General features: G+C 33.1%; 2 protein-coding genes across 3 annotated transcripts; one reads left to right on the top strand and one right to left on the bottom strand.

Annotated features, from left to right (window-relative positions):
• Positions 1-3,254: 3,254 nt before the first annotated feature.
• Positions 3,255-8,565, bottom strand: LOC114168751 (calcium/calmodulin-regulated receptor-like kinase 1). Of its 2 annotated transcripts, none has more exons than XM_028053669.2 (9): positions 8,449-8,565; positions 7,964-8,362; positions 6,664-7,036; positions 6,323-6,476; positions 6,071-6,197; positions 5,327-5,412; positions 5,180-5,251; positions 4,693-4,893; positions 3,255-3,833 (listed from the first exon to the last, which is right to left on the bottom strand). In XM_028053669.2, the coding sequence occupies exons 3-9, from the start codon at positions 6,978-6,980 to the stop codon at positions 3,498-3,500; spliced, it is 1,293 nt and encodes a 430-aa protein (XP_027909470.2). In that variant the 5' UTR covers positions 6,981-7,036; positions 7,964-8,362; positions 8,449-8,565; the 3' UTR covers positions 3,255-3,497. The 2 variants fall into 2 exon arrangements, with proteins under 2 accessions (XP_027909470.2, XP_027909467.2); XM_028053666.2 differs by having other exon boundaries at positions 6,068-6,197; positions 8,449-8,563.
• A 4,537-nt stretch (positions 8,566-13,102) lies between these two features.
• On the top strand, positions 13,103-13,935 carry LOC146881681 (uncharacterized). The gene is made up of 2 exons (XM_085669301.1): positions 13,103-13,161; positions 13,617-13,935. Exons 1-2 carry the CDS (start codon positions 13,103-13,105, stop codon positions 13,933-13,935), a joined length of 378 nt encoding a protein of 125 aa, XP_085525427.1.
• Positions 13,936-16,811: the final 2,876 nt, after the last annotated feature.

Genomic DNA, 16,811 nt, shown 5'->3' with positions numbered 1-16,811 from the left:
TTTTTCATTTTTTTTAATATAGCGCCATTTTATCACTATGTAATGGCTACTAAAAATTATTTTTCTCCTATTGAAGAATAAAATCAAGATCATTTCTTGTGACATTTTTAAGGGTAAGAGAGAGAAAAAGTAAGAGTCTCGATTCACGTTTTGTTTTCAATTAATTCATTATTATTTTCATTTATATTTTTTTCAATCATGTGGACTTCATAAAAGTCAGAACACAATTTCCAGAAAAAAAAAAATGAAGAGCATTAGATATTATTTCTATCTTACAACGTGGAGCACGTAATTAATGTTGAATAAACAAAGTCAACTGAACAAAGTCAACCCACCATCTAACAATGTATTATGTAGCCTTAATTATTTGAAGTGTAACTTCACCAAGTTTTACTATTATGTTACTATTGAGTGAAAAAAAGTTAAGATTAAAATAATAATTGTTAAGTTTGTTCCCAAATATAAAAATTGAGTTGAATGCATTTTGTCATCCTAAATATTATTTAAAACTAAACACATTACATCATCTTGCGTGGTCCAATTTGAAATATACTGCAAATATATTTGTATTTAAAATTAATTTAAATAAATTGTGAAAAGTTTAGCTATTTTCTTGATTCAAAAGTCGTTCCGTTATTATTTTATGTGAAGTTTAAGTCCAAAATCAAACATGTTCTTGTGTAATTTTGGTTAGACTATTGTTGCACTTCTATAATTACTATCTGCACTTTCATAGTCAGGAAAATAGTGAAATACCCTGGTTCATTGTATCACACCACTGTTATTATAGTTGTTTGTTCTCGCTGCTGCTTCTATTGTCAGTCATGTTGCGGAGGAAGAGGATAGAAATAACACTGTAGAAGAAGAAAAAGGAAAAAAGGAAAAAGAAAAAATGTCCGCAAATCTCTTTTCGAAACACATTTTATATGTTCCGAAAATTTCTTTTCCGAACACATTTCATATAGGAGTTTTTCAGAAAAGTCGTTGGAAAGGCAATATTTATATTTTGAAATTTTCATTTCGAAGAACCTGTTCTGAAATACATTTACTGTGTTTCAAAAATCCTCTATAGAAAATTTTATTCCGAAAATTTTGTTCCAAAAATCTCCCTTCATATATATATTTAGAGCTAGGTAACCCGACCCGGCTCAATCTACTACGGGTTGATAATTTAGTGAGCTAACCCAACTCGATTCACTTTTTAGCGAACTAAGAAAATTCGAACTCGGCTCGACTTACCACGGGTTGATGGATTAAACGGGTTGGCTCACGGCTTCACTTAATTAAAAGAATACAATTTTTTTATTTATTTTTTCAGTCAAAACTAAATTCTAATTCTAATTAAAATCTAAATAAACTTTAATACAATCCAAATACACATCAAAATAAATAAAAAAATACAAATTATTTATGTGTTGGCTAAAAAAAAAACCTAACATGACGCAAATGCAAAGTCCAACTTAATAAAAAACACTTGTGTGACCCTTTTATCTTCAGGTTGGTGAGCCAACCCAGCTCACCACAGGTTCAATCCGGATGAGTCGGGTAAAAAATCAATCCTTATTAAAATTTGTAAAACTTTTTTAACCCAACCCAGTCCAAATCCGTGGTGAGCCGGATTGGCTCGCGAGTTCCAATCAATTTTGAAAGCTCTATATATATTAATGTATATTCTGAAAACTTTGAAAAGTTTCGGAAACATGTATTTCGAAAATCATATACGCAGGGTAAAAGTGATCATTTCAAAGATTTGAAGGGGTGCGTGAAGAAATTGTGCAGGTTTAAGAAGTAAAAGCTTTTAGGATAACTTCTATAAATTATAGGCCTCGAATAAAATCTATTGACCCATAAAAATGGTTATTATTACGTGTTTTGTTTTGTTATTAAATATACATATACTTTTCTCATTTGGATTTCATTTTGGTCTGATTATTACAAAATTATAAATTTTTAATCTTTTTTCAATCCTGCTTGTTTTACGTTAAGTTATATAAATAATAGAGAGAATTGATGATTTATATTAATTATTTTTAAATAACGAAAACTTTTTTTTAAGACAATGACAACAAAAATTTATCTTATATAGTAAAGTTAGAACAATATGATATATTAGAATTATGGGCGTTGTTTCCATACCCTTTTACAATAAGAGGTTTTGATGTAACAATTGTGACATAACATATGTAATGAATTTTAAATGATGTGACATTATTTTAGTTGACGGTCAAACCACTTCTAAATATCTGCAACCGATCACTATCTAACCCAATTCTGGTCACTCAGTTCTCGTCAATCACCCAGTCCTTGTCAATGGTGGTTTCACTCTCCACACCCTCACCCATGAAAGTTTAACCAACAACCAACACTCAACACGTGACAAACAGCCTTGAACCTCTAGACTCGCGGGCCAAATCTATAGTCCAACACTAAAACAAGAACATGCAATGAGTCTTCATTCAAACAAAGGACAAAATCAGCATCGCCACTAAGTGTCCTTAATCACTACAATGCTCCACCATATAGGTTATCGACACGATTATTTTTGTCATTGTCATGGACTACTCCTTTGATAAGCTGGCGGGGTATATCTGTCAAACAACGATGGTTGCTCAGTAAGTCTCTATACAATGAGAGAGGCGCGGTTGGGGTATGCTGGTGGTGGTAGGAAGAACTTCCAATGATTCGATGTTTGTGGTTAGGACACTGGTGAGTAGTGACACATAATCTTTTCATCTTTCTATGACCATATATGATTTGACCGTCAACTAAAATAATGTCACATCATTTAAAATGATAACACATGTCATATTTTCGTTGGATTTACGTAGAAAGATATGAAAACCTTTTCTTTAATAGGACACCGAAGCAAAACCCTAGAATTAGGGAGCTTCTTCATGCACCTCCATGATTTCAACCGGCAAACCCAAGCCCATTTTATCATGAGCCATGATATGTTGACAAAGTGTTTTTAACGAAGTTTTGACAAACTTTCCTATTTAGGTAAAAAAATATTATTTTATTATTTTATTTTAATTAAAAAAATAAAAGATTAATTAATTTTAATTCTATTTTTAGAAGTTTTGTTAACTTTGTCAAAATTTTGTTTGTCAAAAAATATTTTTCCTTTTATCATTCCTATGTAAGTTAGAATGAATAAAAAAATTTATTTAAATTTTCATAGTGATGACATTTACATGAATTAAATAGTTATGCCTGCATAATTAATCATATTGTCTGTATGGTTTTTAAAATAATTGCTATAAGAACTAATAAATTTATTAAAATTTGTGAGAAAAGTTATCTTTCTCTTCAATTCCATTAGTGAAAGTACTAGTTTACAAATTTGGGTGTATCATTTCTGCAAGACAAGGCAAAGAAAAAGAAAGATGGAACATTTACTCAACCGTATACAAACCAAATCTACAACCATGTACAAGCAAATCCAAAATCAAAAGGTGAAGTTAACTAAAAAAATGAGGTTAAGACGAAACAACATTCTAGTCCTCAAACACCTCTGTCGCAGGATTATCCTTAGATTCTTCTCTCCTGTGGTCAGTGACTGAAATCACGGTCTCTAGCTGATCAGGATCAATGAAAACTTCATCTGTGGCTGACAAGGAATTGTTGTGATGATTCCCATGGTGCCTTGATTTAAGGATCCTTGTTAACACTTGCACAATGTCCCTCATAGAAGGACGTTTATTTGGGGTACGGTTGATGCATTTGTAAGCTACTGCTGCAACTTCATTCAGTTCCTTCACATCAAAGTTTCCTTGAAGGTGAGAATCCACAATCTCTTCCCACCCAACTTTTCCCTCGATGTTCATTGCTGCCTAATCATCCATCAGTCACATTTGGTTAGCGCAGAAAATGAATATGCATGATGTGTTAAGTGAACAAAGTTTACAAGTTGACAACTACTTTTGACTTCGACATGTTTTCTTTCATTCAACCAAGATTAAACATTTTCATCAGATAGAGTCATCAAGTGCTACTCTTGAATGGAAGTTTTATCTTATAATGTTCGTTTAATGCATATCTTATTTATTTGGTAGATTATGCTGTTAAAGTTCAATTCCAACAGTAAAACAATATTAAAAGTATTTGAAGAACTGTATTGAATTGCCCTGACAAGAAGAAATTGTTTGACAATTTAGAATCGAGTTCATGATCTCGATGGATCTTTATGAAATTATCATCTCATACAATCATTCTGATGTAATCTGTATTCAAGATTTTAATTTACAAAAAAAGGAAAACCTAATAACATTTTTCTTAAAATAAAATTAATAATAGTTGATTACAAGTGATTAAGAGGTACTATGATGATTCCTAACAACCTAATAGTTTCTTCTTAACAAACTCTAATTATTGAAATAGAAAGTGGAAATATTTATTATAACAAAAGTAAAAAATCATATATAAATTAGACACATTAATATCTTCAAAGAATATATTGATGTGACAATCATAGATTTCTTCTAAAACAACAACCTAATTTTGAATGTTATCTTTTATTATTTACATACATATTAGGACTTAAGCACAAGAGAACCTAATCATTAGAGAGGAACTCTAAAAATTTAAGTACCACTTTAAGTAACTCATTCTCTACTCCTAAGAATATACCTATGATTGTAAGCACTAACAATTATTCTCAGTATGGTTTGGAGTGAGAGAAAGAGATCTTACAAGCTCAATATATTCCATAAGACCCTGCTGAGGATTTCTGCCAGCTATAATTTCAAAGAGCAACACTCCAAAACTGTATACATCACTTTTCTTGGTGAATGTTCCTGAAGATATATACTCAGGGTCAAGATACCCAAAGGTGCCCCGAATAGCTGCATGTTTATCCACCATCTCTTCCCTTGAAAGTCCAAAATCAGCAACCTGCTTGATTCAACATTAACAACTATGAAGCATCCTTAATCCTAACGAATTTTGATTATCCGCTGAGTTTCTAGCGATGTTACTCGGTTGTACCTTTAAAATATGCCGATTGAAATTAATTTTGGTATTTTAAAATATATTAAAAATTCTTTTAATATTTGGACTCGACTCTAACTACAACAAATGACCATGAAAAGTTGCAATACTATTGTAGTGTGTGTATTTCTTGCAATTTACAATCTACTTTTTTAATGGTAAAGATGGTGGACGAGTAACAAGGACATACCCTGGCTCGCATGGATTGATCCAACAGAATATTGGAAGATTTGATGTCTCGATGGATTACAGGAGGAACTGCCTGAAGTGACAATACAAACAATTATAGCAATATATAAGTTATAGTTTGATTGGTTCAGATCACATGGAAACTTACCCCATCATGAAGATACTCCAAGCCTCTTGCCACATCTAAAGCTATGTTGACCCTCAAATCCCAGCACAGGGCTTCATTCACATCACCTGAATACAGAGACAAGAAAAGAATATTGTTCAATCTATTATTGCAATCCAATACACCAAATAATCAATTGAAAGGCATAGAATAGTTCACTACTATTCCGTGAATACGTTCAGGGACCAAAGTTTGTATAGAAGAACAGTCTACACATGTCATTCAAAAGGAGAAATACATGACTTACTACCTTACAGAGAGCAACAATGAAATAATGACATAGAAAGAGAGAGGGGCAATGATTGAACCAGCGATGATAACAAAATTATCAAGCAAAAGATGTTTTTAGGTAGTACCCGTGCAATGTGGATGATATGATCCTACTCCTAAAACAAGTTATGAGGATAAAAGGAACCTAACGACCGAAGCACAAGAGATGTTCAGTTGTGGTGGTGGTGAATTTAATGTTTATCCATCACATACCAAAAACTAACTTGTTTAGTTCTTATTTGTGGAAGAACACAAACTGTATGGTTGTGTTGAAGATTTTCTGGACAAAATTTTGTATGTATGTGATTTCTTGTTATACATCTTTGAACATTTTATTGGATCTTTTAGGTCGTAAGAATTTTTTTTTATGTAAAAGCGTTAGATCACCCAAGTGTTCTCTATTAATTTTATTTTTTTCTGATTAAAAAAGAAAAAAGAAAAAAGATGACTTACTACCATACAAGTGGGATGCCAAGCTACCATTACTCATGTATACATATACAAGCATATGTTGCCCCTTTTCTGCACAATATCCAACCAAATTCACTAGATTTCTGTGGTGTAATCTTCCCAACAACATGACCTGAGAAAACGGTAGAACATTAAAGGTTGCAATTGGAAATTAGCCTGGAGTGAAAAGAAAGGCAGTGCAGAAAATGAATGAATATGATAAGGACTGTAAAACTGCAACATCATCAATCAACCAACCTCTGTGTGAAATTCTTTCTCCCCTTGCTTAGAATTAGTTGCAAGAACTTTAACTGCAACAGTCTCACCGGTACACATCTGAGCTTTATAAACAGGACCAAATGCACCTTGTCCTATGACCGTTGTAAAATTATGTGTTGCTTTCTGCAAATCCCTGAATTACAAACAAGACATTTAACAGATAGAATCACAAACGCAGTCAAACATTTTGAATTTCACTTGCTTACAATTTGAAGTCACTAAAAGTTAAACATATCCATATAAAATAGTTACCCTTTGGCTTTTATCTTAAAAGACAGATATTATAAGTTAAAACTTAGGTATAAAAAACAAACTCTTACTTGTATGCATATTCAGGTAAACCAGATGCTGGGACCATGTTACTACTCTTCTTAAACCCCTCAAGCCAGAAGGGTAGGCCATACCTTCCAGACTTTATGGGTGATTCTGGACCTAAGGTTGAGTCTGATAGAATGGTGCAAGAATCAGCACCATGTGTGCGGATTGGAATGGTAGCAGCCCTTCTAGAACTGCTATTGCCTATCTGAGAACGCTTCCGATGATACCTATGGCAGAAGAATGCAAAAATTGCCAAAACTAGTCCAATAACCACTCCTATGGAAACCCCAATAATCAGCCCTATTGACTCCTCTCTCATTTCCTCTTCACTTCTTTGCTATTGTTCCCTGTTCATCTTCCAATCCATTCATAGGCCTACATCAACACACAATAAATCATGGTTAATATTCAATAACATCGTAAATGTTAATCTTGAAACTTGGACTTGTTAGGCTATTACTCGGGATTTCAGTGCCCTCAATAAATTTTTTTCAATATATTGTTGAAAACCACAACACTGAGAGAAAACTTAAAAGCTACAGCTTGGCATAACTGTCTTGAATAACACACAGCAAATTGTAAAAAAGAATAAATGAATGATTTCAGATAACAACCCAGCTTGTCAATCCGAAAGGTCAATTAGTCAAAAATAACAACTATACAGAAATCAAGGAATGCATCGAAGACCAAAATAGAAGCAGCATACGGAAAAAAATTACACAACGCAAATGGAGTTGAATTCAATATTTTACCCAAGTGAAATATTCACATTTGAATTCTTTCTACAGGGAAAATCTTACTGTGCCAAGAAAAAGTTTAGATTTATGAAAAACGACTCAACTCTTTGATAAAATCCAACTAAGGCAAACACCGGCTTTGAGCAAAATTATTTTCTGGTTTTCCACAATAAGTGAGCGTCCTTTTGAACACAATCCTTTTCAAAAACACCATCCGATTCTAAATGTGAGCATCTCTCATCGCAGAGATTCAAACTATGATTCTCCATATTGCAAAAAGTTAACCTTTTTCCTATACCCAAATCTAGCTTTAAATCAAATAAAGATAACTATTTCCGCCCCAGAAAATTCTTGACAACCAAATAAACTCATACAACAGAGAAAGAGAAAGAGAGGGAGAGCAACCCATTACACAACGAAGCATCAGCAAAGAACAACGCTAACACAAAACACCCTTACTGAAAAACATTGCCCGATAGATAAAAAACACCGACAGCAATAACGTTAGACCAAAAAAACAGACATGTTCTAGAAAAACGTGTACCATGTTGGACCATAAACTCACCGGTTCATACAAGGCGAAAAAACAACAGAGGTAACCCTGAGACAGTCACAGGCTTTATTTTAGCACAAAACTCCAAAACCAACAGTGGGGCAGTGAGAAGGATAAGAAAAGTGAAGCAAATGTGAGTGAGAATCCAAGAAGGAAGCTGAGAGAGAAGAGTTGAGGAATCTGATGAAGGTGGAGCAGGGGCTGTTGTTACAACAACAAAAGCATAAAGTGCACATACACAACACACACACACACTTGCGAGGGATGTTTGAACTTTGAACAAGGTGGACATGTGGGACCCTCGCTTTGTTGTAGATTCAAACTTGAGCATTTGCTGAAGGACCCCTTCTGTTCATTCGTTGCTTTTTCTATCTTCTGCACAGCAATGATTGGTTCCACGCTGTGAACAAACTGCACCAAAACTTTTTGTTAGTGTTGTATGCATGTATGCTTGCAATGCGCACATCATCATGATATCAAGTTTGATTCTTATTTACTTGTTTTGGATATGATATATGAAGTTCTGACTTCTGTTTCTTCATATTCATGCCATCTTGATGAGGTAAACTCGTGCCCGTTGGAAATTTTCTGTGGCCAATGCTAAACCTTTTGAAAGCATCTTTCTTTAAAAGTGTTAAGGAGTTTAATTAATGATTATCCTTTACGAAATTTCTCATTATTATACCAAAAATTAATATGCATTATTTTATCATAAAAACATAGTGTACTGCTAGTTAATGAGTTGGAGGGATCTGACAGGACAAAAAAAACTTAATATTTCCAAATTAAAACGTGTTTCATTTTTTGTAGAAATCACATGTATTAATTTTTGGCTAAGACTTGTCTGAATATGTGAGATAATAAGTTAAATTGAAACAAAAAGTTCTTATTTCCATAGTATAGTCCAAAATGCATGAATTTCACAGTTGTGTGCATGAATGACTAAGATATATAATTTGGCTATGGCAATTAGAGGTTCTGGAAAATGAGAATAGAAGTTATCAAGCAACTCCAACTGTCAACCTAACACACCTAAATTACCAAATGTGATATGAAATAAAGAGAAGTGATGAATCCAAGTGGGAATTTAATTTGAGGAAGAAAATAAAATGAAACCCACTTCTGACCTTCAAGAAAATGACTTTGGTCAATTCCTTAGACATTGATTAGTTAACTAAGATTTCGGGTCCATGCCTTGATTAATGAAAAATAAATTAGACTTCTCTTTTATGTCCTATTCTATTGTTTTCCTTGTGTCTGCGTGTGTGGTTTACCTATCCTTTTAGGGTTTATTTCAAGTTTTTAACATACCCAAATTCGTAGACGTCATTATGTATTTTTATCTTAATCATAATTATTTACAAATTAAACTCATGGCATTTCATTGTGATAATCACCCATTAGGGTTTAAGAATTGAGACCTAAGAAAGACCATGATAAAAAACAAAGGTTGTGACTTTTCCCTCAAACATTGAAAGGCATTTCAATCAAACCCTCTTTATATATTATTAACATTGACAGAGACTTTGTGAATAGTTATTGGTGGTGCGCACGTCTTTATGTATATTATTTCTGCAGTTTTGGTCTTCAATTTTTCAACGTATATAGAATAGTTATATAGTATTGATCATGTATCAAGGTGCTTTTCACGAAGAAAAAAAATGGCTAATTCGAGGTTTGGGTGTTAGCATTCTTGACTATTTCGAAGACAAACAAAAAACAATAAGATTTTTTTTTAATAAGGAGATGCTTGGATTGAATAAAGTCCGTTTTTCAATGAAATCTTTATAATCGAAAATAAATTATTTTAACTAAAAATAAATAAAACTTTTATGGATTTTTTTTTATTTAAACTAATCATCTATAAAGAATTTTAATTTAGATGCGTTAAAATAATTCTAGAAATTGAAGAAAACCAAATTCATTGACACTGTTAAAAACATTTCCTTACTACTTTTTATGAAAAAAATTAATTTTTAAAATGCATAAAAATATAAACTTCACATAATGTTATGAAGAAAAATATAGTTAGTATATTTATTAAAAAACAATGTTAACAATCGAAAGGGTGTCCATCCTTAATGCTATAGTTATAGGATTTTTTTTTTCTATGGTACACCTCTTTTGCATCCTTTTCTTTTATAGTTACTAGTTCGTTTTTACGATTATTTTATAATTGCTAGTTGGTGTTTATATTAACAATTTTCTTGTGAGTAATAAGATCGTTACGAAGACATGAAATGTCTGCTAAATTAACACTGTAATTATCATGTGTATTTTTAGAAGAAAGATGAACTAAAAATAGAAAAAAAAAAAACAAGATAATATCACCAAGCACCAAGGTTACACCATCTCTTATGTCAAAAGAACCTATATTTGAATATATTAAATCAGTTCTAATACAATCCGATATTTTATCATGTTAAGAAAAACTTTCGTAAAATTCAATCTTATATTGATCAATCTTATAATCTTCAAATACATTAATCAATATTAATATATGTTATAGTTGTAAAAACCTCAACTTCTCATATATTTTTCTCTGTTTTATTTACTATAATAAGTAAATAACCTCTTTTCGATTAATTTGCAAATAATTTCCATCTTAATATATAATTTTCATTTTTATGCATGATTGCCAATTTGATCTCCGATTCTTATTTCGATTATTTATACCTTTTAATAGAGAACTTAATTTCATTTTTGTCATTCAATTCATTATAAGAAAAATCTTAAATTATTGACGGAGGATTTTTTTTTTTTCTAGTAAAATGGAGACTACCGTTGCTAATATTTGATAGAAAATACTCGTCAACAATGAAACTGTTGATAAAATTTGTTAATAATTTATAATATATATTACTAACTAATATATTCGTTGATCCGTTAATCAATTAATCGATAATGCATTTTTTTTTAAAATATATTGGTAAATTTGTCGATAACTTTTTTTTTCCGATCTTTGGTAATCGAGTTTTGGATAATCCATAATTTATTTTTTTAATTTGTCAACAAAAAATTGTTGATAATTGTATTTTTTTTAATTTACCGATAATTCTTTCGTTAAATCAATCCGTAAGATAAGCACCAATTTTATCACCAGATCTTCGAGAATATTTGTTATATAAATTAAATGGAAAAGGCCGAAAAGAAGAAGAGAAGAAGAACGAAAAAAAAAAAGAAGAGTGGGAGGAGAATGAGGAAGAAGACCAAATCAAGATATTTATCAATAAATTTTGGTTGTCAATACACTTACTAGGGATAACAATGGGGCAGGACAAGAACGAGTTTCATTATCTCATTCTCGTCCCCAATGAAAAAATGCATCCATACCTCATAACTAAACACAACGAGTATGAAATTTTTTTCTCATCCTCATCCCCTCAAATAACGTGTATATGTATGTACTGATGCTTGTACTCATATCTAATTTCTTAATATTTCGATATCAATTAATTAACTTATATAAAATAAAAAAAATGCAAAGGAAAATATCAAAAGGAAATATTATTCAATATAAAATATTTAGAAAGAAATTATAATTATAATTGTATACATTTCAAATTAAAGTACCAAATAAAATTTCGTGAAAACCAAAATATTTGTTAAATTTGCAAACATTAATGGAACAAAGTTGATAAAATTTAAAAATATTTTCAAATGTCTCTTTACTCTCATTCTTTAAATTTTAATGAAATCTCTTTCTTATACATTAATTAAAATTATAATACACCACTTGAAAGAAATCACACAAACAACAAAGATTAAACCAATAATAATTAAAATTTGGCATATATCTTTCATCTTTTAAACTTTAATATATTTTGGATGATGATAAACAAGATTCAAGACAATGACATTAAATTATTATATTATATTAAATGAAACTTTTGTATAGTGATAAAATTACACTTACAATAATAAGTTAGAAAATAAAAATAATTATATCAAAAATATATTCTACATGATAAAAATAAGCAACAAATAAAAATAATAATAATAAAAGTAAAAAATAGTCAAAAGTGTGTCTTAGACACAATTTGATATACTATTGAATGAAATCACACAAAGAAAAACAAATGTACAATTATGGCTATGATACTCTTACATTGGGAGACCGTAAAAACTTCATCCATATTCAAAGATGAAGTGATGATATTCTTTGCATTGCACTCATATTGAGCTATTTTCCCTTCTTCATCTATCCATTCAGTTCAAGGCTTGTCCACCTGCTTATTTTCAGCAAGACATTTAGGAGTGTATGGTCCATTAACTATTGCATCCCAAATCCCTTTGTCTATAGATTTAATGAAAATCTGCATTCTTATTTTCCAAAACTGATAGTTTATGCCATTAAACATAGGTGGCCTATGAATAGAGGCACCTTCAGCAAAAAGGGAGTTTATTTTCATCCATTTCAAAAGATTTTTAATCAAACTTGAATATCTTTCAAGAACCTTGCTCTAGATACCAATTATTAGTTTTGAAATGGTGATTTAAGCTAAGAAGGGGGGGTTGAATTAGCTGTTTAAAACTTTTTTGAAAGCATAAAACTCCTTTTAATTGAATCAAATCGACTGGAGAATTAGAATGTAAAAGTTGTAGAACAGTACACTTTCAATCGATCAAAAAATAAAACAAAAGACTAATTTGTTCTTGAGTTATGAAACAATCGATTAAAATTTCAAATTAGTCCGCTAAAATCCTGGGAATTTATGCAGAATGCAGAATTCACAAATTTAACTCAAACAATAAACTTTTACATACAAGGATGGTATTTTCCGCTTCAAGAACAGAGTATGTGTTTCATGGGGACTACGACTGAGAAAGAAGATTGTAGAAGAAGGGAATAAGAGTCGTCTTAACATACATCATGATATGACTAAGATGTATAAGGATTTGAAGAAATCCTTTTGGTGGATGGGAATGAAGACAAATGTGGCGGATTATGTGCCATCTTGCTTGGTGTGTCAAAAAGTGAAAATTGAACACTAGAGGCCGGGTGGCACGTTAGAGCCTCTGGATATTCCTCAGTGGAAATGGGACAACATTTCCATGGACTTTGTAACACATCTGCCAAGGTTTGGGAGGGGCCATGACTCCATTTGGGTGATTGTCGACATGTTAACTAAATGTGCACACTTCCTGACGATGAATCAGAAGATGTCCCTGGACAAATTGGCAAAATTGTACGTCAAAGAGGTGGTCAGGTAGCAAGGTGTACCAACGAGCATTATGTCAAACCGAGATCCATAGTTCACCTCAAGATTTTTGTAATCACTACAGGCAGCTTTAGGCACGCAACTAAGAATGAGCTCAGCCTATCATCTTCAGACAGATGGTCAGTTTGAGAGAACTATATAGTCGTTGGAGGACTTGTTGAGGACGTGTGTGTAGATCACCTGGGTACTTGGAGTGATATACTACCATTAGTTGAGTTCACATACAACAACAATTATCACTCCAGCATCAAGATGACACCATAAGAGGCTTTGTATGGTAGGAGATGCAAGACACTGTTATACTGGCAACAGGATAGAGAGTCGATAGTACTCGGCCCAAAATTTTTACAGCAGACCATTGAAAAGGTAAAAATAATATAGGATCGGATGCATGTCACTTAGAGCAGGCATAAGTCTTATGCAGATGATCTTGTATTCCTCAGAGTTACACCGACCGCAGGCATTGGGAAAGCCCTCAGGTCGAGAAAACTGACTCCTGGATTCATTGGATCATACCAGATCACACGGAGGATAGGTTTGACAGTTTACGAGATTGCTTTGCCACCTCACTTGGAAAACTTGCATAATGTCTTCCATGTATCACAATTGAGGAAGTACATTATAGACCCTACACATGTACTGGAGGAGGAGGATGTCCAAGTGCGCGAGGATTTGATAGTGAGAGTTGGACCAGTGAGAATCTTGGATTCTCAAGTCAAGCAACTCAAAAGGAAGGAGATTCAGACTATGAAGGTCCTCTAGGACGAAGCAACCTAGTAGATGACGTGGGAGATGGAAGACCTTACGAGCAATTGTATCCACACCTATTTCCTGGTAAGTTTAATTTTTGAGGACGAAAATTTTATAAGGTAGAAAGAATGTAAGACCCGAGGAATTTAATTAATTAATTAATTAATGCGGGTAGTGAGTGTAACATCCCAGTCGGATATTACGAATTTAAATAATAAAATAAAGAAATAGTAATTAAACATCAATTGTTGAAATAACAATTCCCAAAAACGCGGGAAAATCAAAACATTTTACTACTCCAAAATTTAGTCCAAAAACCATAAATATAAACTTAATCACAATATCCAAGTCTGATAATATAAAAGCTTACAACTAATTTATAACATAATAAAAATTCTGATAAATTTTCTCTCAAACTAGCCTTGCTCCGGCTTTATGCCTCACCAGATCCACCTGCAACATCATCTACTCATGTGTAATGCAATACACGATCATCGCCAAATACAAGGAGATAGGGTGAGCTAACAAAATAAAACATATGCATACAAAACATATAATTTCAAACACACCAAAGGAAGTCATATCCTTTGTTCCACACAACATGGTCACCACCATGTCACCCGTGTTCTACGTCTTCTAATGATTACCTCAAGATATCTTGCTGCTACACTTACCACCCACAACTAGTAGAGCATGTGTGGGAAACCATCCTATGGACCACACTCTGTAACACTAGGTGGAATTCTCAATACGAATAATATTCGTAACGTCCCAATATGCACACTTACACCGGCAACACTCGCCAACCTGAGCCACAACTCAAGAGTTTCTCGTGTTCATCCGTCATCCCGAGCCACAACTCAAGAGATGCCATTCTGAGCCACAACTCAAGGAATGCCACATGTTTAACCCCTATCCCGAGCCACAACTCAAGGGATACGTTCCGAGCCACAACTCAAGGAACACCAGCAAGCTGACTTTCAAAGTATCATCAAAGTCTTGTAGACCACACACATCCAAAACAAGCATAACACTTTTGCCTCACCAATATCACCTGACGCTACTCACGAATCGCCAGGCGCAACAGGCCTTTAGACCGCCTGGCGGGGGACACGTACTGTTAGGCGCCAAGCACCTCTACAATCACTGCCCCTGCAACTGTCGCCAAACGGTTCCTCTTCAGGAACCCAAAAATAACATAGCAGCGATGAGTTGCCTGGCGGCAGTTCATCACCCGCCAGGTGGTTTCTGAAAAAATTCTAGAAACCCATAAATTTAACGTGAACAGAAGAGTAATCTTGGATATATAGGTTATACATCATGTAATTAATCTAAGCATACAATAATTTACGAGGCTCAGCTCCCCTAACCTGATTTCCTTGCTTAAAAGACAATGTTAGAGCTCCCTCCTTGATCACCAATGGTTTTCCTTAGCTCTCCCACAATCTAGCGCAAATGTCAAGTCAATGCACTACCATTCAACCAATTCATGTTTCGTAATAATTCCTATAAATATAGGATTAAATTATCACTCATCATAATCAAGCATATTATTAAAATAATAATCAATTATTTAACACATAAATGGCATACACAAAACTTGAACCCAAGTCCGCTCACACAACCAAATACTCTCAACCATTTGAGCTAGTAATTTTCCACATCATATCAATAATTAATGCCAAAAAGGCTCCCACTATCCGTATTTATTAATTAATTAATTATTTAATTGATTAAATTTCGTGGGTCTTATAATGAGACCTTTATGGCAATTAATACTAACTTGTATGATGTAGAAAAGTACTAGCTCAAATTGTGTGTTATTTTATTTATGTTTTATTTTGATAAAATGTTGGATCATGATGAGTGATAATATAATCCTAGATTTATAGGATTTATCATGAAACATGTATTGATTGAATTGGTTGTGCGTTTACTTTGGAATTGGATGGTTGTTGGTTCAAACCTTGCTAAACAAGAATTAAGCTTTCTTTTTTCCAAAACTTCTTTTTGGCATGAATGTGAAGGGTCAGAAAACCCTAGCCATTTCAGAGATTAGTTGCAAGGGCTAGGAAGACATCTAAAGACAACTATTGAATAACCATTAAAACCAATTTTAATGGCAATTTCGTGTTTTAGCCATTAAACACAATTAAGGCTTAGTTAAATGTCCAATTACGAGTGGGAGAGAGGGTTTCAGTGTTTGGCATTGTTGACCATTGTGAGGAGTGAAATTCCAGAGAAAAACTATGGTTATTGAGTGAAACAAAGGAGCTGAACTGGGAAAGAGCTAAAGGAAGCCATTATTGATCAAGGAGGACCAATATCATACTCATTTCTAAGCAAGGAATCTAGGTTAGGGGAGCTGGACTACTTGAATTCTATTCTTTTGTACTGTATTGTGTGATGTATGATTAATTGGATGCATATAATTTGCCAATTTTGTGTAATTTTCGTGTTTCTGGAAATTTCCCATAAATCGTCTAACGAGCCTTCAAAGCTGCCAAGCGACTCATGAAATACACTGCATTTCTGGGTTCCTGTGAGGAACCGCCTAGCGGCAAGAACTGGTCGTCAGGCACCACAACCCCTCTCACCTAGTTTTCTAGGTGTTTGGATAATCCGCCTGGCGGTGATGAACACCTGCCAGGCGACGCAAGCATATTTGGCTCGACTTTGATGTTTTTGGAGTTCTAGTTGTTTTTAATCGGTGAAAAAGGTGTTTTAATCATGAATTGATTAAAGGGAAGGGATTAATTGTGAAATCGTGAGGTGATATGAGGAAATTGGATGATTATGGTATGTACTTGTATTATGGTTTGAGTAATTGGGGGTTTTAGGGTTTAAGAATCAATTGCAACGTGAAATGGACTCAAAGTGGTCCGTTT

This window comes from Vigna unguiculata, chromosome 11 (genome assembly GCF_037176805.1).
Source record: "Vigna unguiculata cultivar grain cowpea cultivar isolate G323 ecotype 2 chromosome 11, ASM3717680v1, whole genome shotgun sequence".
NCBI lineage: Eukaryota > Viridiplantae > Streptophyta > Magnoliopsida > Fabales > Fabaceae > Vigna > Vigna unguiculata.
Note: the sequence above shows the minus strand (reverse complement) of the source record. Positions and strands in the feature narration are given on the sequence as shown.

Excerpts from the sequence above, each read along its gene's own strand:
- LOC146881681 (XM_085669301.1), top strand. The coding sequence starts at position 13,103 with ATGAATCAGAAGATGTCCCTGGACAAATTGGCAAAATTGTACGTCAAA. Across the intron at positions 13,162-13,616 it reads TACGTCAAAGAGGTGGTCAG|AGTTACACCGACCGCAGGCA; the intron begins GTAGCAAGGTGT and ends TGTATTCCTCAG.
- LOC114168751 (XM_028053666.2), bottom strand. The coding sequence starts at position 6,980 with ATGAGAGAGGAGTCAATAGGGCTGATTATTGGGGTTTCCATAGGAGTG. Across the intron at positions 6,477-6,663 it reads TTACCTGAATATGCATACAA|GGATTTGCAGAAAGCAACAC; the intron begins GTAAGAGTTTGT and ends TTTGTAATTCAG. Across the intron at positions 5,413-6,067 it reads GGCATCCCACTTGTATGGTA|GTGATGTGAATGAAGCCCTG; the intron begins GTAAGTCATCTT and ends CTCTGTATTCAG.